At 57.5% G+C, this 23,221-nt stretch overlaps 5 protein-coding genes across 5 annotated transcripts; 3 read left to right on the forward strand and 2 right to left on the reverse strand.

Annotated features, from left to right (window-relative positions):
* Positions 1-352: 352 nt before the first annotated feature.
* MIND_00028100 (uncharacterized protein) lies at positions 353-2,110 on the forward strand (the record flags this gene model as incomplete). Its single annotated transcript, XM_037357251.1, has 8 exons — positions 353-355; positions 403-470; positions 520-585; positions 636-784; positions 832-904; positions 957-1,121; positions 1,188-1,806; positions 1,856-2,110. The coding sequence occupies 8 exons, from the start codon at positions 353-355 to the stop codon at positions 2,108-2,110; spliced, it is 1,398 nt and encodes a 465-aa protein (XP_037225161.1).
* A 996-nt stretch (positions 2,111-3,106) lies between these two features.
* MIND_00028200 (uncharacterized protein) lies at positions 3,107-7,101 on the forward strand (the record flags this gene model as incomplete). Its single annotated transcript, XM_037357252.1, has 5 exons — positions 3,107-3,142; positions 3,189-4,852; positions 4,899-5,483; positions 5,534-5,575; positions 5,628-7,101. The coding sequence occupies 5 exons, from the start codon at positions 3,107-3,109 to the stop codon at positions 7,099-7,101; spliced, it is 3,801 nt and encodes a 1,266-aa protein (XP_037225162.1).
* A 220-nt stretch (positions 7,102-7,321) lies between these two features.
* On the reverse strand, positions 7,322-8,380 carry MIND_00028300 (uncharacterized protein; the record flags this gene model as incomplete). Its single annotated transcript, XM_037357253.1, has 3 exons — positions 7,322-7,783; positions 7,829-8,123; positions 8,178-8,380. The coding sequence occupies 3 exons, from the start codon at positions 8,378-8,380 to the stop codon at positions 7,322-7,324; spliced, it is 960 nt and encodes a 319-aa protein (XP_037225163.1).
* Positions 8,381-17,465: 9,085 nt separating this feature from the next.
* On the reverse strand, positions 17,466-17,936 carry MIND_00028500 (uncharacterized protein; the record flags this gene model as incomplete). Its single annotated transcript, XM_037357254.1, has 1 exon — positions 17,466-17,936. The coding sequence occupies one exon, from the start codon at positions 17,934-17,936 to the stop codon at positions 17,466-17,468; it is 471 nt and encodes a 156-aa protein (XP_037225164.1).
* Positions 17,937-21,222: 3,286 nt separating this feature from the next.
* On the forward strand, positions 21,223-23,101 carry MIND_00028600 (BTB domain-containing protein; the record flags this gene model as incomplete). Its single annotated transcript, XM_037357255.1, has 9 exons — positions 21,223-21,506; positions 21,556-21,841; positions 21,892-22,246; positions 22,316-22,405; positions 22,450-22,525; positions 22,569-22,584; positions 22,626-22,735; positions 22,791-22,877; positions 22,927-23,101. The coding sequence occupies 9 exons, from the start codon at positions 21,223-21,225 to the stop codon at positions 23,099-23,101; spliced, it is 1,479 nt and encodes a 492-aa protein (XP_037225165.1).
* Between the last annotated feature and the right edge of the window lie 120 nt (positions 23,102-23,221).

Here is a 23,221-nt window from a genome sequence, read left to right on the forward strand (position 1 = left end):
CATGAAACCCAACGATGGTGGACTAGGTCCAAACGAAAATTTCCAGACGGCGCCGCGAGGCAGACAAAAGCGGAATCTTGGTCAGTTGTTGGTGGGGAGCCGTAACTGTGGTGGTGCGTTTCATCCCGGCGGTTGGAGGAAAATTTGTATGACTCGGGGGGAAGGCGGAAGGAGCCGCGGTGATGACTGCATAGATGGCTACAGCTGTACAGCTTCAGGGCGCGCGGAAATAGACAAGACCGAGCGCAAGGTAGGGAGAATGTCAAAAGAAAAATAATATCAGTGACAGGCGCAGTGTGACTCGTGCAATAATTTCCATTTTTGACCCGCCTTTCTTCTGACTCCGTCCACAATGGTGCAAATCGTTCACATCTCCGCTGAACCTGTGCTGATGTTTGCCAGACCAAGGCGAAGAAGACGCGCAAGTTTGCGACGGTGAAACGTATGCTCAATCCCAATGACATCCGTTTGTGAGTCGGTGTTCCGCCAAGCGAGCGAAGATCGCACTCAATGCAACAGGAAAGAAAATCAACTGAAGCAAAAGATGAAGGAGGAGAAGGAGAAAGAAAAGGCGGTACGCCGAGTGTGAGCATTGGTCCAATATCTGCTGCGTTCGCAACTCATGCCCGTCGTAGGCCGCAAGTAGCCTCATCGATGTTTCTGGCACATAACGAAGCCCTGGCCCCACCGTATCGAGTGCTCGTGGACACCAACTTTATCAATTTCAGCCTACAAAACAAACTCGAGCTCGTTAGCGGCATGATGGACTGCCTCTATGCTAAATGTGCGTTTACTCGGCTTTATGTTCGTCATTGCCAACCTTTTGTGAAGGTATACCGTGCATAACCGACTGCGTGATGGCCGAGCTTGAGAAACTAGGTCACCGATATCGTGTTGCATTAAGGTGTGTACCTCTCCAACCCCCCCTTTTCACCTCTGGTCTTACCGCATTTTAGTGTTGCGCGCGACCCGCGATTTGAGCGTCTAAAATGCTCACACGAGGGAACCTATGCTGACGATTGCTTGGTTCAAAGGGTGACTTCACACAAATGCTACATTGTAGCCACTTGCGACCGAGACCTCCGACGGAGAATACGTCAGATTCCTGGGGTTCCGTTGATGTATGTTGTGAAGCGCAGATATGCCATCGAGCGGTTGCCAGACCAAGGCGCGCCGACATAACTTAGCTTTGTACTTGATCTCATGTCGGCACTCAATCCGATTCTTGCTCATATTCGCACTGCTTCTCGCATTCACAAACCTTTATTCGTCGCATTGCAAGGTCCTCAGGGTTCCGGCAAATCGTACATTTCCGCGTTGCTGGCAGAAGAACTCGGGAGGGTTGCAGTTCTGTCACTAGACGACATCTATCTCCCTCATGAAAAACTTGAAGCTCTTGCTCATGCTCATCCAAATAACCCTCTTTGGCGTGGCCGTGGCCAGCCAGGCACTCACGACGTGGCTCTTGGTCTGCACGTTCTTTCTACACTCCGGGCCGGCAACCCGGTAGAGCTACCCCGGTTCGATAAGAGTCTTTTCAATGGACAAGGCGATCGGATACCCTTGGGTCTGCCCGATGCAACCGTCGTGCAACAGCCCGTCGATGTCGTCTTGCTTGAGGGCTGGTGTGTTGGCTTCTGTCCCATCTCTACCAAAGAGCTGGAGATACGATGGAACGCAGATTGGGCTAGAGAGAGAACTCGGCTCGGTCTTGGTGATTCTACACGGAAGGAAGATGTAATGGCAGTAAATGAGGCCCTGGAACACTACATTCCCTTGTGGCAGATGTTTGACGTGTTTATCCAGGTGAGTCTGCAGCATCTCAAGAAGAAGAAACACTAATATTAGACCTCAGTTAAAGCCATCTCCACCCGCCTCCCAATTCTCCGTCGTATATAAATGGCGATTACAGCAAGAACACCATATGAAGGCTCGCAACGGCGGTCGCGGCATGGACGACGCTGCAGTAAAAGCGTTTGTTGATCGCTATATTCCTGGATACGTGTTTTTCGGGGATGGGCCAATGAAGGGAGACCATAAATGGCAGGGAAAGTCCCTCCAAGTCCAGATAGACGAGAACCGTGTTGTTGTTGACACCCACCAATTCTGATGTGAGAAGCAGTGACCGTGACGTGACATACCCACTTTTGCCCTTGTGTCATGCCTTCATCCACTTCACCGTTTCTGCAGCGTGGCATGGCGCGGTCGCAGATTCCGAAAGCGCCTGTTGTCAACCCGTACGAAAAGTTCACCCAGCCACAATTTGACGCGTGGATTGGCGACATCACTGGTGCTCTCAGAGACGCGCTCGGATACCGCGCGAAAACACCACCAAAACCGAAAACGGCACGACAGTGGCATGTACCCCGGCGATCAGCGTCAGAGTCAGCTGAAGAGAATGAGCAGTTGGATGGGAGGCAGAGTCCCAAAGCGAAAGGCAAAGCTCGGGATCCGAGAGAAGGACCTGGACTTGGTGGAGGAGGAGACAGAGAAACCCCCATCGAAATTTTGGACTCTGATGAAGAAGAAGAAGACGAAGTCGCGGTTGAGGAAGAGGAAGAGGAGGAGGAGGAGTGGGATTCCGAATATTCATCCGAATCAGAGGGCGAAGAGGAACAAGAGGCGTTGCTAAACGGCGAAAGCACTGTTCGGGCTCAAGCTCGCTTCCAGAAATATGCTGCTCGAAATGGAGATCTCTTTTCGGATGAAGAAGATGATGAACACCCACCATCTGGAGACCGCGAAGGTCGAGTATACTCTCAGGAGGACTACGACAACGAGACGGGCTCGGAATCAGAGAGCGACGGGGGTAAGTTGGCATTGACTCCGCCCACCATTTTCCTTTTTCTCATTTCTTCAGGTTCTTCTCCGCCGAGACAGCTCAATCACGACTACGATGAGTTGGAGGAGGAGGACGAACAAGATGAAATGCTAGAACGCGACCAGGAAGTATTCAATGTCGACTCTGAAGACGATGAACCACAAGTAACTCCAGTCAACCTCGATGACGACACGCTCCCAGCTTCGAGTTCAATCCAAACCTCTCCGCTTGATCAATTTTCTCATTCCTTCTCTTCCCCGCCTCCCGAAGTTACTGGTTTAGGCGATGAAGATAACGAGGAGATGGTTGTTGACAGCACTAGTGCGATTTTAACAGTTCCAAGAACTTGCATTAACCTTCTTGCTAGACACAACTCAAGACTGGCAGAACGATGATCTTTTTCAGGACAATTATGCAGAAAACAAGACAATGTTGGAGGGAGAAGCACAGCTTGATCAGTGGCTCGAGGAAATTAGCTCTGCACCACCAACTAAGGATCCGCCTGCGGAACTTGGCCTTGAGGACATACTCGAGACAACACGAGGCCCAACGGAACTTTCGGAAGCCTTCGACGCGCCTACAGAGGATTTGTTTGGCGACCCCAAACCCCCACTTCCCAGAACACCAAGTAGTCCTCTCAACTGATGAAATCGTCGCTGAGCCCTCTCTCGTCGATCTGGTCAACGAAACACGCAGTCCAATGCAACTTTCAAAAGCCATTGATGCACCTACCGAAGATTTGTTTGGCGACCTAGACCCAGAGCCTTTACACGAACAGGCTCAATATCCAATAATCCTTGAAGCTGATGAGATCGTCGATGAGCACTCTCATGTCGATTCGGTCCACGAAAACCTTCATACAACGACTGTCCTTACTACGGAGCCTCTCCATGAAGAACTCCGTATTGTTGCAAAGGATCTCACAGGCCTGGCTCAAGGCGACCTCAATTATGACCCTCGCCAAAACTCCCCCTCTATCGTCGAGCAGTCCTCCCAGGATGCTGATCCAGTTGTTTCTCAAGACATACCGGTCGTTCCTTCCGTTGAAGAATCGGAGCAACCAGCTCTCGAAAGCATCAATATGGCTGCATCAGAATTCCAGGAAACAGCTATTGCTGAAGTTGATGAGTTGCAACCTATCGTGGAAGGTTCCAATCGAGTCCCCGGAGCTGCTGCTACAGTGGAGAATGTCGAAGAAGCCGAAACCGTGAAGCCAATTGTCCCTTTCATCGAACACGACGAAACCTCAGACACCATGAAGCCCTCTGTACAACCAGTCGAACCTCCCACCGAGGACGCGGCAGTCGTGGTAGAGGAAACTCCGCTCGTTCAACCCTCCGAGGCTTTCCTACCCAGCCCCATTCTTGTTAACGACTCTTCTGAGAGCATTCCAATCAAGGACGACAATACAACCCTGCCCATCTCAACGGACTCGCCTCGCAAACCCGGGCTGTTTTTCCCTGACTACGAAGGCGAGGAGCCGCTATCTGACGAAGAACCCATTCAATCCGACGGGTTTTTCAGTGGCCAGCAGTATTACGTCATAGAGTCTGACGAAGTTGATCAACTTGAAGACGACGAATACGATGTGGGACAGATTGACGCACGTACCATATCACGCAGTGTGTCCATCGACCCTGCACACCAGCACTTCATTGTAGAGGAGCGATTAACGGAGGAGCCAGAACAACAAGATGATGACACTGGTGTCGATATCGTTGCATTAGACGAGTTGGAGCCGATTCTTGAGGAGACGCCGATCGAAATGCAGGCCGAAGAAGCAACAATACCTCCCAGCTGGAGCCCGTCACTTCCTGTTCATGTTCCGATGCCCGTTCTGGCGGACCCTATGGCATTAGATCCTTCAGAGCCCACTTCGCCAGATGAGGCTGAACTAGCATCCTCCCCGAAGATTTCGACCCCTCTGCCGGCCTCTTTGTTACGCGCGAAGCATGTATCAAGCTTGTTCACGCCTGCTGGCTCAATGCCCGGAACGCCAACCGAGTTGGATGTGGAGCAAGCACAACTTCAGTAGGTTGTTGCGTCTTTTCGATAGTTGTTTTCTGACATGCTTCAGGTCCCCGCAAGCCGTCATTGTCGAAGAATCGCCTGAGGATGCCCAGACTGAAGTTATTCCCGACAAATCAGAGTTTACAGCCCCGGCCATCAGCGCATCGTCCAATACCGAATCGTTGCCGGCCGAAGCTGAACCCACGATCCAATCTTCAGTCGACATTCCAACGACAGCTCCGCCCCTTCGTCGACAGCCTTCCGCGCCATCATTGCAGTCGGACCCTTACCCTTACAGCCTATCGACACCAGGGGACATTTTAATCAACAGTGAAATTGAAGGGATCGCAGACTCGGGCCCATCGACAGCGACAGAGTCTGAGGCAATGTCGGGATCAGAGGAGACGGCATCCGCGGTGACATCATACGAGATTAGCGAATTGGAAGCCAAAGAACTCGAGTCCGGAGATAATTCTCTTGTTCAAGACACGATACCTGTGGATCTTGACACAGAGGAACAAGCCGTCGAACCCGCGCCACCCGTTCAAGATTTGGCAACTGACATGCCCAAAGTTGACCTTGCTGAACCAATGGCTGAGGTTACCCCAACACCATTGTCTACGGCTGTGCCAGAGACAGATGAGACCGATGGGTGGGTTTATTTTCTCGTGCAGGTTAACTTGTCTAATTTCTTTCTTTTAGTGATGCCAATGTCCCCGAAGCGAAACCTGCTGCCACAGATGAGTATGCCTCTTTTATCATTTATCTCACATATCGTACTGACGCCATCTCCCAGACAAGCCAGTCCCACGACGGAGTCAGAATCTGGGTCTCTGAAACGGAAACGAGATGACGCTGAAGATGACACGCTGCCTTCTACACGCCCCAACTTTGGTAAAGTGGCGCGATCGCGACTGTCTGGTCGAGGCAAAGGCAAGCGGAAAGGAAAGGGCAGAGAAGACGATGATACCTCTTCTTCCAGCTCGAGCGCTGATTCTGCTGCTCGTTTATTGGAGGAGGACCTGCCACTCTCGTCCGTCGTTGGAACTCCAAGTGATGGGGGGTCTTCCTTTGTCCTTGAGTCATCCCCCACACATTCAAGAGGCAAAGTCATCAAGGTTATCCGCTCTCAACGATCTCAATCTGAGTTGGCACCCACTCCACCCCCGCCACCGCCACCGCCTCCATTGCCTCCGGTGTTGATGCATGCGCATTCACATAACCGACGACCTGCGCTACCGCCGCGACAGTCAACCCAACCCAAACCTCGGCCTCCGCCTTTGCAAGCAACACCCTCGCGAGGAAGCTTCACGATGCCTCTTTCCCCATCAACGCCATCAGATCTTACATCATCAGTGATGACACCGGCGCCAATCCGCAAGCCAACGGCTGCACCAGTGACGGCCGGCACGCCCATGACCCGTGCCCATTGTCGGTACCACAAAGTCAGCTTACCGGAAAATGCAGGAGACGATGACGACGATGACCGCAGCGGACCGAGACGGACGTTCGTTGTTCCTGGTTGTTCGTTAACCGACACCGATCTCATGAAGGAGGAGAACATCCTCGATGAGGGCAATGCCACAGATGTTGATGGCGAGCGCATGGTCGGCAATGTCGAGTATTTGGGACTCAGCGCATACTTGATCGGTGTGTTGCGGCATCTCGTCGGCGTGGATATTATGCGGGAGGGCGAAGTCTATTACCTGCCCAAGGAGGACGAGGAGGTAAAGGCTGTCGCCGTTGCACCATCACCACAGGTTCCAGGCAGCAGCCAGCCGCTGACGCGCGAAAAGAGCAAAATGCGAGCGTCAATGTCGCTTGCTGACCTCCCGCTGTCGCCTGCGACTTCGGTCTCGTCATCCCGGCCACCGCATTCTGTTGCTGGCTCGTCCTCGACCGCGTCTGTCTCGCTGTCAAGACGGAAACGCGGCGGAAAAAGGAACGGGGGTTCGCCAGCGCCATCCCAAATATTTTCCCAGGACGGCGGGTCGGATGACGAGAACCAGAGCCCCGCTGCGAAGAAGATACGTGCGGCGGAGCTGGAAGGCATACGGGCGGCCACGGAAAACAGTCCTTTGCGTACACGAAGAGGGACAAAGAGGGTGGACAGCGAATCAGCTGATTACGCGCCTGAGGCAGAGGAGGAGCTAGATGATGATGATGAGGACGAGGTTCAGACCAAGAAGAAGAGAAAGCGGAATGGGAAGGGCGAAGAGCGCAAGAGTAAAAAACTCAAGATGCGCGAGAGTATTGGACCGGCGCAGTGATCTATTTCTTTGTTCAAGCATTGGTAGCAAGTGGCAAACTTGAAACGAGTACTTTTCTTAACACAACTGCTACACCTACACTATGGCCCAGTTGAACTCGCCTGCATGAACAATTCCAGTCCAAGGATATGGTAGCAACCCTAACCCAAACTAAAAACTGACCGATATCAAATGACATTTGTGGTGAAATGCTAGGTATGTACTGATTTTATAGGTTGCATTACAGGAAATCCCATTCCATGCCCTCCTCCCTCGGCCCCCCCATTATGATCTTCAACTCGAACGCCAGTTCGCTCCATGGCGCGAGGTCGAAGAAACTCGGTAGATCCTCCCAGCCTTTCTGTCTACCAGCCTTCTGCACCGCACGCGCTTCGTCGCAGCAGGTTGAACACAGCCCATTGCGTCTCAACATCTTGTGTACGTTATCGGAGAGCTCCGGGTCGAGCAGACAGAGGGCCGAAGTTGTCGCGTAGGCCGGCATGTTCCGTGAGCGAAACGCAAGGCAGGATGGCGCGCCACCAATGGTGTCGAGCGGAGTTGGGCTGAGCCACGAAAGCGCGTAGCCAGGCTGGAACTGCGCCCGCCGTATTTTGTCTCTGGACAGCATACATTGTCGTAGATCTTGTGTGGTGAGAACCGCAGTCGTGCCGTCTCCGCGCGGAACCCCGTCAAACAACTGCTGCTGCAAGAAGTCTCAGCTTAGCAGCATATGAGTGGGAAGACAAACCACAGAATACTTCTGGATGACAATGTAGTACACGGAGGGCAGGAATGCGAGGATGTTGTGCTCTCGGAGTAAATTGAGGATGTCGATGTACAGGCCAGGATGCTTGTCGGTGAATCCCAGCTCGTATGACGCGTCGCGGAGGCCGTCGTATTCGGCCAGCGTCATTGGTATACCAGCCTCCAGCAGAACTAGTAGCCCTACGATCCAAAGCTTGTCGAACTCGTATTTGCGTCCCATGCGAACGAGCGAGACCACCATTGCGAACGAGGACTGTTTGGGGGAGATAAACAAGACCCTGGGCGAGAAAATTTAGCAAGGTTATAATGGCTAAGAGCTGCTGCTGCCGCACGGGTCGTAGAGCACACGAAGAATATTTTCGATATCTCGCGGGTCGTCATAGAGTTCAACGACAGGACAGCCTTCGACGAGTGGCTCGGGGGTTTGGGGTTGAGGAAGACTTTGCATGCCCCTTGAACACAGACGAATGGTTGGCCAAAACGCCCCAGTGGACGCGAAATTGTGTCGCGCCTGCTTGGAGAACCAGACTGCCATCCGTGTGCCAGATGTCGGAGCGCGTTATCGTCCTCGGCGAGCTCGCGTCGTCGGTCCTGGCGCGCTTGGCGGGTCGGGCGTGGGCTTCAGACATGGGGGAACACGTCCAAGGGAGAAGCATGACATAATCACGATCGCGAGACATTGATTTGACACGCAGCCCAGGTTTTCTTATACAAGCCAGCAGTCCAGCAGTTTATCCTGGTCCACGAATAGTAGCTTCAAGTCTCCTGGTGAAAGAATACAAGTCCTGGTACAACATTCAGGTATCTGGTGTAGCCAAGGCAGCATATAGCCCGGTTGTAGTTGTATCTCCGGGGCCCGCTCTGTCGCAATGATAAAAATTTGCTGCAAGTCGGCCGCTGGCGACCAGGGGAAGGCAGATGGTTCAAGTTCGTCGAATTTGGCTGTTGCGTTCATTCACTTCGAAAGGAAAGAAAGGAAAGGATAATATCATCCCCTTGCCAACCGCTAAGAGGCAAGCTCTGAAAGCAAATAACACGAGATAATATAGACAGCACGGCTCGAAGGTCGGTTTCTAGCAAGCTGCAGATCGTGACGTCGCCCTTGATGCACGGACCCATTTTTCGCGCGTTGACCGGAATTTTTGTCTTGATCGGAGGATTGACTCGGAAATCGGCCAGGATATTGGGAAATTCCAACGCGAGGACGTCCAGTGCAGCCTTCCACAGTTCGTCCATCGCACATTTGCGGCTGATTGCTTAGCGGAAGAACGGCAATCGACCACCGGGCTAGGGCAGTAGCATGTCTTGAAAATCTGAATATGCATTGAGGAAACGCCTGGCTTGAGGACGACCCTCCGGGTGCCGGACGACACACAGACGCTGCGACCGCTTATTGGGTGGCGCCTTAGATTTAACGAGATGGCTTCGTCAAATAAAAAGCCAACGTTGAGGCTTGCATTACGGTTGAGGACAACAGTCGTGTGACGTGACTGATTGTGACCACCGATCAACTTGCTCAAACACAACTCGTCTGAGTCGTCTCCTTGGTTGAGTATCCCATTAGTATGGCAAGTCGGAATCCAAATTGTTGCTACTACTTGTGCCATAACCCAATCTCACTACAATTAGGCTGGTCCGCCTCGACATGTTGCGCCGCCTGCCAACAAATTGCAACAACTTACTCGTCCAAAACTTATCACTCAAAGACTCAGCCGTGCTCACTATCCAATACCGAAGAAATTTTGGAATCGAATCGACCGAGTTTCTTCAATAGCAGATGTTCGACTCGGAAGTCTCGGAAGGCGGAGATGCTTGGTGCATAGAATATTTTGCGCGGGGGTGGCTGTCCGTCCATGGGGTCCATTTTCAAGGTGCGGAAGTGTTCTCGGAGCGGAAGCGGAAGCAATCTGACGGTCCGACAATCGCTGTGCAGAAACCGAGACCGAGACCTTCCGCCCCCGCCCCCGCCCCCCGCGAGACATACCCCGGACTCCACCAAGAAAGCGTATAAAAACCCGGGTGGCCTAACGGTGTGTCCCCAGTTCACCGAACTACCAAACACTCTTCCGCTCGACGCTACCAAATACCGCTTACCATGCCTTCCATCTCGAGCACCATTGCGCTTCCCCGGGTCGCCCAAACCCAACTGCCCATCCCACCGCCAATGTCCCGCGCTGGCCCCCGCCGAGTCGTTATCCCCCGGGCCAAACAAATTGTTCCCCCACCGATGTGTCGCGGCGTAGTTGCCCAAATACAACTCGAACCCATGCCCACCCGCCCTCGTCTCCGCCGCACATCACCCTCACGCACCATCCAACGCCTGAGACCCCGCAGCGTCCCACCTCCGATGTCCCGCGGCGTCATCATTGCCCAGCCACAATTCGCGCCCCTGTCCACCCGTCCGCCGCTGCGCCGCGCGTCGCCGTCCCGCGCCGTCCACCACGTGCCGCGGCCCGGGCTCGGACGCTCCGTCCGCGAGCCACCGGCGCGGGGGCAGCTAACAGTAACGGACGGGAAGCGCCTCGGGTTGGCGGGCCTTCGGGCCGGGTTAGTACCAAGGCTGCAGACGAACATAAAGGCGCCCGCCAGCGCAAATGAGATGGTCGTTTATATCTTCCGTTGTGTGTATGGCTCTAGAATCTGAATCCACTTGATTTTCTTCTCCGCTTCATAAAAACTCTTTTTCTTGAAGTCTTAAGTTCAAGTGAGATGACGAGTGATAACACAGGAGTGAAACAAGTTTGAGACTTTGAGTCGTGTTCCCTCATAACTCACTATGACGTCACTTTCAAAGTTGTTGCGGAAGAAAGTCGAATGACATGTCACATGATCTTAATGTCTCGGAGCGGGAGGAAGAGCACAGGGCGGAGAAGCGGCGGCCGCACGGGCGGGTCCGTACGTGGGTTGTCTTGGGACGGATAAGTAGCACAGGTGACAGCATGGGGAAGCAGCGGCAACGAAACCGTGGGAATGTGAGTTTTACACGCAGTAATGCGTGCGCTGATATGACATGAAGTCAGAGGCCCTCCGGCCGTTTGCCAGTGTTCTCGTGACACCGATGAATCGCGAGCATTCGGAATGCTCGCGATTCGACCAGCGGAAGCAGGAAGTAAAAGTCAGACGAGAGCTGTGTCAGACAAAGACCTCCGCTTCCGCCTCCGCCCCGGCGGGTCGGCGAGACATGCCCCGGACCCCACCCCGGAGGCGTATAAAACCCAGCACATTTAGTGCCCTACCCCCCAGTTCACCGAACTACCAAACCCACTCCCGCTCGACGAACACCTTACCAAACCAATCCAAACACCATGTCGTTCTTCTCGAGCACCGTCACCGTCGGCGCTGCCCGCTCCAGTGCCAGACTCGCCAAGGCCCGCTGGACGCACGTCCCCCAGGTTGTCCCAGCGCTGCCCGCCGTAAACCGGGTCATTAAAGCCACCGCTGTTCCTCCTCTGATGGCACGATCTTCACGCCGGCTGCCAGAGGCAGTCGTCGCCCGAACACAACTGTGCCCTGTGATGTCCCGGGGATACGCTTCACCTGTGGCAAAACCACAACCGCAGCCCACCCGGCCCATCCTCCGCCGGGCATCTCCCTCCCAAACAATCCAACATGTGTCACGGGCCGTTCCGGCCGCGGCTGCCCCGAAGTCCACCCGGCCCCGCAGCGCTGCCGTGCTTCGACCGGCCCCCCGCCGGCGCGAAGGCGCCCGGTTCCACCCGCACCTCGCGCCCATCGCCGAGTCCGGGTCTGTCGGCGCCCCGGCCCGCCCGCCGCTGCCTTCACCCTCCATCCAGCTCAGAGAGGAGGCAGTTAGCGTTGTGCTACCGGCCCCGGGTCGCCGGCGCTCCGCTGTCGCCCGGTTCCACCCGCACCTCGCGCCCATCTCCGAGTCCGTCGCCGGCCGCCCTGCGCTGCGCCGGGCGGCGCCGTACCACGGCCAGTCTCATCCCGCACAGCTGTAGCCCGGATCCGCCGTCGCCATCCACCGGGGCACAGTGACAGGCGCCGCGCAGCAAACACACGCGCTGCGGGCCGCGGGCCCGCGCAGATCGAGTCGTCGTTTATGTCTTCCGCTGTATCTCGAGTCGGTGCTGCATCCAATTGAATTGTTTTTTTTGTGAATCTTCTGTGCCCGCGCGACCGGTCCGTGTATGACAGTGCCGTTTCGGTAAGTATGCGCAGGCCCCCCTGCGCCGAAGCACTGGCGGGAGTCGAAGGGAAGACAGAGCCAGCGGCGTGTAAAAGTGCAGTGGTGGTGGTTCATCAACACTGCGAGGGTCACAGGCACGTGCACGTGTACATGTGATGCCTTGACGTGGCACAATCAATTCTCCATCCCGGCGCCGCTTCCTCGCCGAGTGACACGCCGCAAATTTGCAATACATACATGGTACACCTACACCATACATAACAGCTTACACCCACCAACCCAAACCGAAGAACTCGAACGAAAACGGAGAATAGAAACTCACAAGTTTTTTCCAGCCCGCTCCTACACCGCCGCCCCCGCCACCGTCTTCCGCGCCCGCCCCGCACGCCCGCCCCTACCCCCGCCCACCCGCCGCTTCCCACACGCCCCCGCCGCCCTACCAACCAACCCATCAGCCACCATCCCCAAAACAAAACAAAACAAAAAACACGCACTCATGCCGCCTTGCCGCGTCCCCCCTCGACAGCCACACCCCGCACCTTCTACACCTTCTCCTTCCGTCCCCGGGGCCGAGCTCGGGGTGCGCGCCGGGCACGTGCCGCAGCGCGTCGCCCGCGCGCGAGAAGAGCTGCCCGCACCCCGCGGGGCACGGGTGCACCGCCTCTGCGCGCGCGCGCCGTTTTTTCTTCTTCGGGGCAGGGGACTTGGGGGACGGCCCGGGGCTGGAGAGCGCGATGGTCCCCGGCCCGGGTCCGGAGCCGGCCCCGACGACGACGGCGGGCGCGGTGGGCGACACGGGCGGCGTCGCGAGCCCCGCGGACGACCCCGACCCCGACCCGGACCCCGAGCCGGAGGAGGCCGTGAGCGGCGGCGGCGTCGTCGTGTCCGAGAGCGCGTCCGGCGCCGGCTCCGATGGCTGCGCCGCGCCGGAACCGGGGGCGTACACGTGCACCCAGCGGTACTCCTTCGCCTTCGCCTGCGCCTGCGCGCGCGCATGCACCGTCACGCGCCTCACCGCGACGCGCGGCGGCGGGCTCGCTGGCTGCCTGCGCTTGGCGACACTGCGCCTTTTGACCGGGCTTCCCACGGTTGTGATCGCGGCGGCAACGGCGGTTGGGTGTCCCCACGCGCCGGCGCCGCCGAGCCCCGGTCCGAGGTCGATCGCGCCGCCGCTGTGCGCTGGAGCGGTGAGGATGGCGTGGGAACGCATGTTCGCGCGTTCGGGATTTCCCGCGGACCACGGTCCGGCCCCGGCGCTCCCGGCGGCGTAGGGGACTGGTTGCTGATCATAGCCCGCAGCCGAGCCGTCGTGATCCTGCGTATCCATCGCGCGGTACGCCCACACACCCGGCCCGAGACCACCGGCGCCGACGGGCAGACCCGTGCTTGCGCGCGTGTCGGCCGGGGCGGGATACGCGCCGCGGTCCTGGTCCCCCGGCATGGCGCGGTACGCCCAGACACCGCGGACCGCACCCGGGCCCGGGCCGCCCACCGGCATCCCGGTGTTCGTGTTGATTTCGCCATACCCTTGCTGTTCGTCGTCTGCCTCCTCCTCCTCCTCCGGCACGGCGCGGTACCCCCAGCCCGGGCCCGGGCCGCCCAGCCCCGCGTTAATCTTGTCCAGCACGTCCCCGGGATACGTCCCCGCGCCATCGCGTTCGTACTCCTCGTCTCCCTCCGGCGGCGGCGCGTCGCGGTATGTCCACGCGCCGGGGCCGAGGCCGGCATCGTTCATCTTGTCCCCCGCCGCATATCCACCGAATCCGGTTTCCAGCGCCGACCCGCGGATCGCGGCCCAGAAGCCCGGCCAGGGCTCGTCGGCCATGACCACGTCTGTCCCGTCTTCCACCGCCACCGCCGGCGGCTCCGGGCCCGGCGACCGTTCGGGCACATCGCGATCCTCCACATCCAGGTGCAGCACCGGGGCGGGCAGCGGCGGGAGCTCGAGCTCGTCGAACACCGCTTTCTGCCCCAATCAGCTCCTTGGTAGAAGGGAAGGAAGGAATGCACGCACGATCGTCCGTCCAAACAGACTCTTCCCCACGTGCCCCAGCACCGCGCCCTCCGCGAGCGGCGCGGGCTCGGCGCGGCCGGTGAAGCCGCTGCGCTGCCAGACGCGCGTGAAGGGGAGGCGCGCGCGCGCGGCGGCGGCGTCGTACGCGTGCGGGCCGTCGACGGGGGTGAACACGTCCGCGGGGTCCGGGTCGTCCTCGTCCTGCGGCCAGAGGGAGAGCGCCGCGAAGAGGTCCGCGAGCGGCGACGGCGGCGGGGGCGGGGAGGAAGGCGGGGTGACGCTCGCGAGCTGCAGCGGGAGCGGGGTCGCCATGGGAGGGAGGGAAGAGAGGTGGCGTGTGTGTGGGTCCACACAGCAGCGTGCGAACGATGGCGAGGCTTCGACGTCCACGGCCCCGTGACCTGTGCTTCTCTTCTCTTGACTCACTCGATGCGCGACGCCACGTTCCCCGTCGACGCGCTCGCCCCGCCGCAGATCGCGGCCTACCTGCGCCGCCTCGAGCTGCCCCTCCTCGCCGCCGAGTCCTCCCCGCCGGCGCCGTCGCTGGAGCTGCTGTCGACGGTGTACCTCGCGCACCACCACCACGTGCCGAAGGACACCTCGCCCTTACACTGCGCGGACGCCGCGTGGCTCGGCCCGCCGTCGACGCCGATCGCGCTCGGCGGCGCGCCGCACGGGATGCCCGTGGGGACCGCGGCGTACGCGCGCATCGTGGGCCGGCGCGCGGGCGGGTACTGCTGGGCGACGAACGCCGTGTTCGCGTGCTTGCTAAGGGGCCTGGGCTTCCGCGTGTCGGAGTGCGCGGCGAAGGTGTACAAGCGCTGGGCGGCGCTCGACCCGGCCGCGGAGGACGCGGGCGCCAAGGAAAGGTGGGGCACGTTCTCGCATGTCGTGCTGGTGGTCGACTGGGAGGGGGGAGGGGAGGGGCGGTACGTGCTCGACGTGGGGTTCGGCGGCGGGGGGGTGTCCCATTCCGTGTGTCTTTTTCCCTACTTTTTATGTAAAAAGTTGATGATGGATAGGATGCCGCTGAAACACGACGCGGCCGTGCTCGGGCTGAACCCGTACGAGGGCTGGACGCTCCGCGCCGAGCCCCTCCCCTCCGACCCGCGCGACCCGCCCCCGATCGACGTCCTCCCCGGCTGGACGATGTACCGCGCCGCCGCGCCCCCGGGCCGGTCCTTCGCCGCCCCCGCCGACGTCGCCGCCGCCGCCACCGCGAGCCACCAGTACCACTTCCTGCTGAGCTCGCTCACCGTGCGCGACAGCGGGCTCTTCGACTGGTACTCCCAGGCGCACCCGCTCGCCGCTTTCCCCCGCTTCTTCCTCGTCACGCGCCTCCTCCCCGGCACCGGCGGCGCGCGCCGCAGCGTCTTCTTCAGCGACGCGATGGCAGCAGATGGGCGGGCGCGCGTGCACACGACCGGCGGGCTAGAGGGACGGGACGGAACGCCGCGCGATGTGCAGTGGGTCGAGATGCAGACCGGCCCGATGCGCGCGTGTTGGGAGAGGGAGTTCGGGTTCGTGTTCGAGTAGAGGGGTGCGTCGCAAGAGGGACAAGTTTGAATTGATTGTGCCACGTAAGGTATCACATGTACACGTGCCTGTGACCCTCGTGTTGATGTACTACCACCGCACTTTTACACGCCGCTGGCTCTGTCGTCTGAGTCCTGCTTCGGCGCAGGGACGGGCGCATAACTAACAACTAGACACCACACCACCTACAGCCGTTCTGCTGCCTGCAGCTGTGGGCTGCATGCCACGTCGCGGTCCAATGCCCGGCCCTCATACGCAAATACTACTACCCAACTCAAACTGGTCCGAGTCGCGGACACAGACCTTCCAGAAGAAAAAAAAAAGACAATTCAATTGGATGCAGCACCGACGATACAGCGGAAGACATAAACGACGGCCCCATCACTGGCATCATCTGCGCGTGCCTCCTTGTGTTGGAGGATCCGGTCGGACGCCGGCCCGCGGCCCGCAGCGCACGTGTTTGCTGCGCGGCGCCTGTCACTGTGCCCCGCCGGCGGTGGATGGCAACGCCGGATCCGGGCTACAGCTGTGCGGGATGAGACTGGCCATCGTACGGCGCCGCCCGGCGCAGTGGCGGGCGGGTGCTAACGAGCTCGGAGATGGGCGCGAGGTGCGGGTAGAACCGGGCGACAGCGGAGCGCCGGCGACCCGGGGCCGGTAGTGCGACGCCACCTGCCTCTTCCGAGTCTCTGAGCTGGATGGCGTGCGAAGGCGGCGGCGGGCGGGCCGGGGCGCCGGCGCCGGCGTCGACAGATCCGGACCCGGACTCGGCAATGGGCGCGAGGTGCGGGTGGAACCGGGGGACGGCTGCGCGCCGGCGGACCGGTCGGGCAACGACGCCGGCGGCGCTGTGGTGTGGCCGCGTGGGCTTCGGGGCAGCCGCGGCCGGAACGCCGGCCCGCGACACAGGGGCTAGTGTTTGGGAGGGAGACGCGCGGCGGAGAGCGGGGCGGGTGGGTTTGGGCTGCGGTTGTACACGTGGCTGGGCAGCGAGTGACGCGTATCCGCGGGACATCTGGGGAGGGATGGGCAGTGCTTGGCGGGAAGATGACGCCCGTGCCATCGCAGGAGGGAGCTTGACCATGAGTTTTACGGCCGACGGCGCTGGGACGACGCGGGGGACTCGGGCGTGCGTCCAGCGGGCCTTGGCGAGTCCGGCACTGGAGCGGGCAACGCCGACGCCGACGGTGCTCGAGAAGAACGACATAAGTAGTGTTTGGTGGTTGGCGTTCGGCGAGCGGAAGTGGTTGGTAGTTCGGGGAACTGGGGGGAGGGCACACCAAATGCGCTGGGTTTTATACGCTTTCTTGGTTGAGTCCGGATCCGGGGCATGTCTCGCGGGGGCGGGGGCGGGGCGGAAGGTCTGTGTTTCGGTTGCACAGCTCAAGTCTGACGTTCCTTCCGTCGATCGAGAGTTTGCTTCCGCCGCTAAGCTCTTTGCATCCTCCCGATGCTCGTCTTGACCGGCCACGGGCCCTTTCTTTGACGAAGGTCCTCCGCCCAATTTGAGTTGATTAAGCACAACCCCCGTTCATCCTGTGCGTAAACTTCTGCGTCCGCATCCACATCCGCATGCTGTGCCCGTGATGTGTCGTTCCGCTCGAGACAGAAGACCCCGCCTCCGCAGACTATTCCCGCTCCCGCAATCCGAAACATAACCGCGGGAAGATTGACGTCATGTACTAAGGGGCGCCCGGGCCGGGCCGAGTTACCCTTCAAGTTAGGGGTATGATACTTATTCGTCGAGCTGGAAACCCTGCCCTGAGTGGGCTCTGGAGCCGGCGCGGGCCCTACGAGCAAGTAATCTACTAATCTCGCAGCAGTTCGATCACAAAGCAAAGACGATAATTGCAATTGGAAAACAACAACACAGGGTAATAGGTATTGGGTAATTTTTTGTCTGTTCCACCTGGCGCGGGCCTATCTCCGTTGAGTAGTTTGGTAAGGAGTAGCACGCCGCAGCGCGGGCCGGGCAGGCACGGGCACGAACTGCGGCCGGCCAACAACGCCGACGCCGCGCACCATCGGGGGCGGTGCAGCGAGGCGGCGGACAGTGCGCGACGCGGATGTGCGCCGGAGTCTCGGCCGGGTGGGCAGTGGGAGTGCTTTTGGCAGCGGGAGTGTTTTTGGCAGCGGCTGGGCCGGGGTCACGAGCGGGGCAACAGCAACAGCCTGAGACCGACACAGCCGCCCGGGTGGGTACAGCAGGTGCGGCTCGGCGACGAGCACGCCCGCGAGGATCTGCGCGGCGGTCTGCTCGCCGCCGGGGGTGGCCGGGGTGACGGTGATGGTGACGCACGGGACGGGCCAGCTGGCCGGGGCCGCCGCGGCAAGTGCGCCGCGGCTAGCAGGAGCGCTGAGGGGGGCAACGGGGCTCGAGACGAAGGACATGGTGTTTGTTTGGATTGGATTGGTAAGGTGTTCGTCGAGCGGAGGGGTGTTTGGTAGTTCGGTGAACTGGGGATAGGGCACCAAATGTGCTGGGTTTTATACGCCTCCGGGTGGGGTCCGGGGCATGTCTCGCCGACCCGCAGCGGGGGCGGAAGGTCTTTGTCTGACACAGCTCTTGTCTGACCTTGGATTTGCTTCCGTCAAGACGACTTTCTCCTTTAGCCCTTGAAGTTGGAGCTATTTGTCGAATCGCGAGCAGAGACCGGCTACGAAGCAGGCTCTGACTTCAACGCACGCATTACTGCGTGGAAAACTCACATTCCCACGGTTTCGTTGCCGCTGCTTCCCCATGCTGTGCTCTTCTCCGTCCCAAGACAACCCCACAAACGGACCGCCACTGCTAGACCCGGTCTCGGATTGACGTCATACAGGTGCAGCCGCCGCCGCTGTGCTCTTCCTCCCACTCCGAGACATCAAGATCAGCCCCGGGTGTGTCCCGCCCACCCGCAGCGGGGGGCGGAAGGTCTTTGTCTTGACAGTGGACACAGCTCTTGTCTGACCTTGGATTTACTTCCGCAGGTTGACTTTTCTGCTTCCGCTTTTGTTCAAGTTCAAAGTTGAATCACGAGCACAACAGGCGTATACGGCATTTTTTTTTTCAAAGACCAAGCACAAACCGCCGGCGAAGGCTCTGACTCCGTTAGCACACGCATTACTGAGTGTAAGACTCACACTCCTGTGACTCCAACGATAGTTTTCGTTGCCGTTGCTTCCCCAGGCTGTGCTACTTATCCGTCCCAAGACAACCCCACAAACGGACCGCCACCAGAACCCGCTCTCGGATTAACGTCATACAGTTGCAGTCCCAGCCGCTGCCGCTTCTCCGTGCTGTGCTCGTCCTCCCGCTCCGAGGCATCAAACACTGGCACCCGGCGTCGATCATAGGGTGCGCTGATGGACCCTCCGTCTAACGTGAAGGCGTGTGCAATTGACCGTGTTTTAATTTGCAGCCTGCCTGAGGGATGGCACTTTTTGTCGCGCTTTGTTGTCACTCTTGTCCTGCAATTGCTATGAGCCTGAGGGTTCTTACATAATCAAATGCTGGGCTTGATAGCGACTGGAGGATGGTTTTAATCCATCGCTACTGCATTCGAGCTTTCCAAGGTTTTTGAGCGCGTACAACCACGGCCCTGTGTGGTTGCTGATGGATGCTCGCGTACACGGTATAACTTGAACGCGGCGAACTTGAAGGCATGTGCGAGTGAGTTCGGAGCCCATCAGTAAAATAACATAAAAGTCTTTTAGATCTTTGGGGTCTTTGGTGAAGACCAAAAAGACCTGAAAGATCCAAAAGACTCAAAAGACACTAGGTCTTTCCAAGGCAGCGTCCTGGTCTTTGGAAAGACCTTAGATTCTTTGTAAAGACTACCATAAAGACTTGATAAAAGCCCATGAAAGCTGCTCTAGTAGTGTTCAGGATGCAATAAATGAAAGAAATATTAAATTCATAAATGACTGCATACATATCATACTACATACGACAACACATGTCCCAAGCTGTCGACTTCCCCGCCCACCCTGCGCCCAGACTTCATGTTTCAGCCTGAACGGGCAAGCGGCTGTCTCCCGCCGCCCGCTCCCCGCCCACAGGCCTGAGCTCGGCCGGACGAGGCCAGTCGTGGCCCGCTCGTGGCCGGTTCGGCCCCAGATTTGACGCGCCGGCCCGCCCATCGCATCGCATCAGCCGCGGGCGGGAGGGGGTGAGGAGACGCGGCGCCGCGGAGCCTGCGACAAGGAGGGACGTGGCGGTGGGGGTGGAACATCATATAACACACGCGCTGAGCAAATTGAATTGAAAAACAAGGCGAATACACTGGCGAATACACTCACCGGAAGAAGATTGGGATTGCGGGACAACGACGGCGTTGTCTCGCTGAAGGCTTGGTCGAGCGCGGCAGATGAGCCAGAACGCCACTGTCCGCAAAACACAGTGGTCCCGACGTGCAGGCAGTCTGCGGCGGATGCGAGGACCATGGTGCTGTAGTAAGATGAGTCAGGATTGGGGAAGTGTTGCTCGCTCACCGAATGTGGCCGAAAACGGCGAGGGAATGGCCCTGCTGGCCTTCTGTCGCAGAGCAACAGCTGGCGACCTGTATCGCTTGCCAGCTCGGGCGACCAGGTATACAGCATATCAGTATATGCTCTCGTTCTATGGGTGGTACGCACCTTGGACTGCTCCATGTCGGTTCCTGTACTTCTTCTGGGCACCGTTCGGAGAGGGGGAGGATTGTGGAGGGAAGGAAGAAAAAAAGTAGATGTGTGACAGTGACTGCGGAGCGATCGAGATCTTCCGTGATGCTACGGACCATACCCGGCCGGTTTGTCATTGCAGCATCGTCATCACCCTCGGCTCGGACTTAGCATATTTCATCGAGTAAACAGCCCAGGTGATGCGGAATAGAAGTTATAGAACATTCATGTGCATGTTTATGATTGAATGTAGGATGGATTTGGTCATTTATATTATAATGGACAGTGTGCTCACTGTGCTGGCAAATTGCTTAGACTTGTCCATGTATTATAAGTTGTCTCTATGGCTCAACTTGAAGTAGAATATAAAGTTGTAAACAATGGGCTTTTATTTATACCTATCCATATACAGATATAAAGTACTTTCACAAAAAAGATTGTTCTTGAAAAAGACCAATCTCAAACAAAGACCAACCTCAAGAAAAGACTAATCTCAAAAAGACCAAAGACTCTGAAAAAAGACCAAAGATTAAGCACCAAAGACCAAAGACCAAAGACCAGAAAGACCTACTTTCAAAGACCAAAGACCCTCCCCAAAGACCAAAGACCAGAAAGACCTTTATGCTATTTTACTGATGAGGGACCGTGTTTTGCAGGATGGCCTTTTTATCGCGCTTTCTTGGCACTCTATATTGCTATGAGAGCTCTTGATCAAATGCTGGGCCTGATTAGCCAGGGAGGATCATCGCGGCTGCAGGTGGGATGTAGTAGTTTGAAGACAGTGACTCGAGCTCCGAGCAACGCGTTTCAAGTTTATAAACGTTGCGACTGTCGGCAAAGTTGCGGTGGGATTGGTATGGTATCGAGCAAACACTCGGGTTCCGACTGGTCTTATGACAAAGTAGGTGAGCTGTGTGTCGAGACAGTGACAAAGAGTGTCAAGGAATGTTGGTGGCGATCAGTGGTTGATCTATGTTGTCACCGTGACAGTCACGTCACACTATTTGTCTTTTGACTCCTTCAACTCTTCGACTCCATGTCTGAGTCTGAGGCCCCGCCCAATAAACGCCAGCGCACTGACGACGCGTCCGTGATACGTTCTGACATCTGGCACGCTGACGGTAGCGTTGTCCTCCAAGCGCGGCTCACGCAGTTCCGCGTCCACACCAGCGTTCTGTCGATGCACTCCCCGATTTTCAAGGACATGTTCGAAATCTCGCGCCCCGACAGTGATGGGCCGATGGTTGATGGCTGTCCTGTTGTTGAGCTTGCTGACAACCCCAAAGACGTCGAAAATATATTGCGGGCCTTCTACAATCCGTTTGTTCTCCCACTGCGCCTCACCACACTCACTCACGTATGAAAACAGAACTCTCCTGCTTCAACCACAACTTGAATTCTCGCTGGTGGCGGCGCTCATAAGACTGGGCCGCAAATATGTGATGGAAGAAATGTGGAAGGTCGGAGTGGATATACTCACATCGGAATTTCCCAATACCCTAGCCGGTTTTGATGTTATCATCAAGGCCCAGCCCCAGTCAAAGCGCATAAAATGGACGCGTGCGTCACGGCGCGATTGTCTGCGGCTTGCCAAAGAAACCGACATTCAAACTGTGTTACCTTGTCTATATTATCTCAATTTCTTGGCTTACAAGGTTCGCTCCTCAGCTTGGCGAGGGGATCGTATTGACTTGACCTTCACAAGGATTACTCCAAGAACGGAACAGCAAGACTCGACGAAACGTCTGCCTTATCCTGCTTGACTGAGTTGCAAACCTTTATCGTTGCGACGGAGCGGGCCCTGAGGATGCAATTCCAACCGGGCTATACATTGTCTGGGCTGCATCAGATGCCTGCAGGTTGCACGAACATAGCCATTTGCGCGCAAGAACGTCTTAGTATACTGCCTGCGTTGGCACCCGGTGTGTGTTTACTTGCCAGTGCACCCTCGATGTCGGGACTGGGGTCCTCGCCGTTTTGCGTTCCCTGTCAGGAGGACTTGATTCGTCAGTGGGCGGTAGGGCGAGAGAAAGCTTGGGAGGACCTTCCAAGCATCTTTGGTTTGCCCCTGTGGGATGAGCTCAAGAACGAGATGTAGATGCGACTCGGAATATACATTCTGTTTCTAGATACCAAGTATGATGTAAACCAAATCCACTTCAATGACTGGACTGCTGAATGCTTCATAGGCTGGCTACTTGCCGCAATTCAGACTTGCAGTATGTCATAATTCTTCCTTGCACTTGGTCCATTATGTCTGAAGCTCACGCCCCGCCCGCAAAGCGCGCCCGCACCGACGACGCTAGCTCGCCTACGACAACAACACGCTCCAACATCTGGTATTCCGATGGCAATCTTGTTCTCCACGCTGAAACCACACAGTTTCGTGTCCATTAGGGTGTATTGTCGGGCCATTCGTCTGTTTTCAAGGATATGCAGAGTATTCCTCAACCCGACACTCCCCAGCCACTCGTCGAAGGCTGTCCTGTTGTTGAACTCCATGACGACCCGCAAGATGTTGAAACGATTCTTCGTGTGATCTACAACCCGTGCGTCAACTCGCTCTCGGCGAGGAACTAAAACATCGCCAACTTCCTCTCCCAGCGCTTTCTTTTTGCGGCGGGGTGTGTTGGGACACGTCGACCAGTGCTTGTTCAAATTCGCTCATATGGCCTCGCTGGACCCTGGTTCGTATGGGACACAAATATGATTTTGGAAACCTTTCCGACCAGGGTCTCAGCCTCCTGCAGGCTGAAATTCCGACGACGCTGGATGGATCTGACGACCTCGGCCGCGCCCCGTATGAACCGACATTGATGGAAGATTATCCTGGTCTGTACCTCGATATTCTCACTTTGTTGCAGGAACACCATATCTTGTGGCTTCTCCCCGCCGCATACTATCTCCGTCATTGACCAGCATTCTGTGGTCAGTATTCACAGCCGTACACTCATCGCAACTCAGACTTTCGTTGCAGAGAGAGTTGTTCGATGTGAACTGAACTTGGAAGCGATGATTGGAAATAGAATGGGACA

Source organism: Mycena indigotica (assembly GCF_014461135.1).
Source record: "Mycena indigotica strain 171206Taipei chromosome Unknown Mind.scaff0001, whole genome shotgun sequence".
NCBI classification, from domain to species: domain Eukaryota; kingdom Fungi; phylum Basidiomycota; class Agaricomycetes; order Agaricales; family Mycenaceae; genus Mycena; species Mycena indigotica.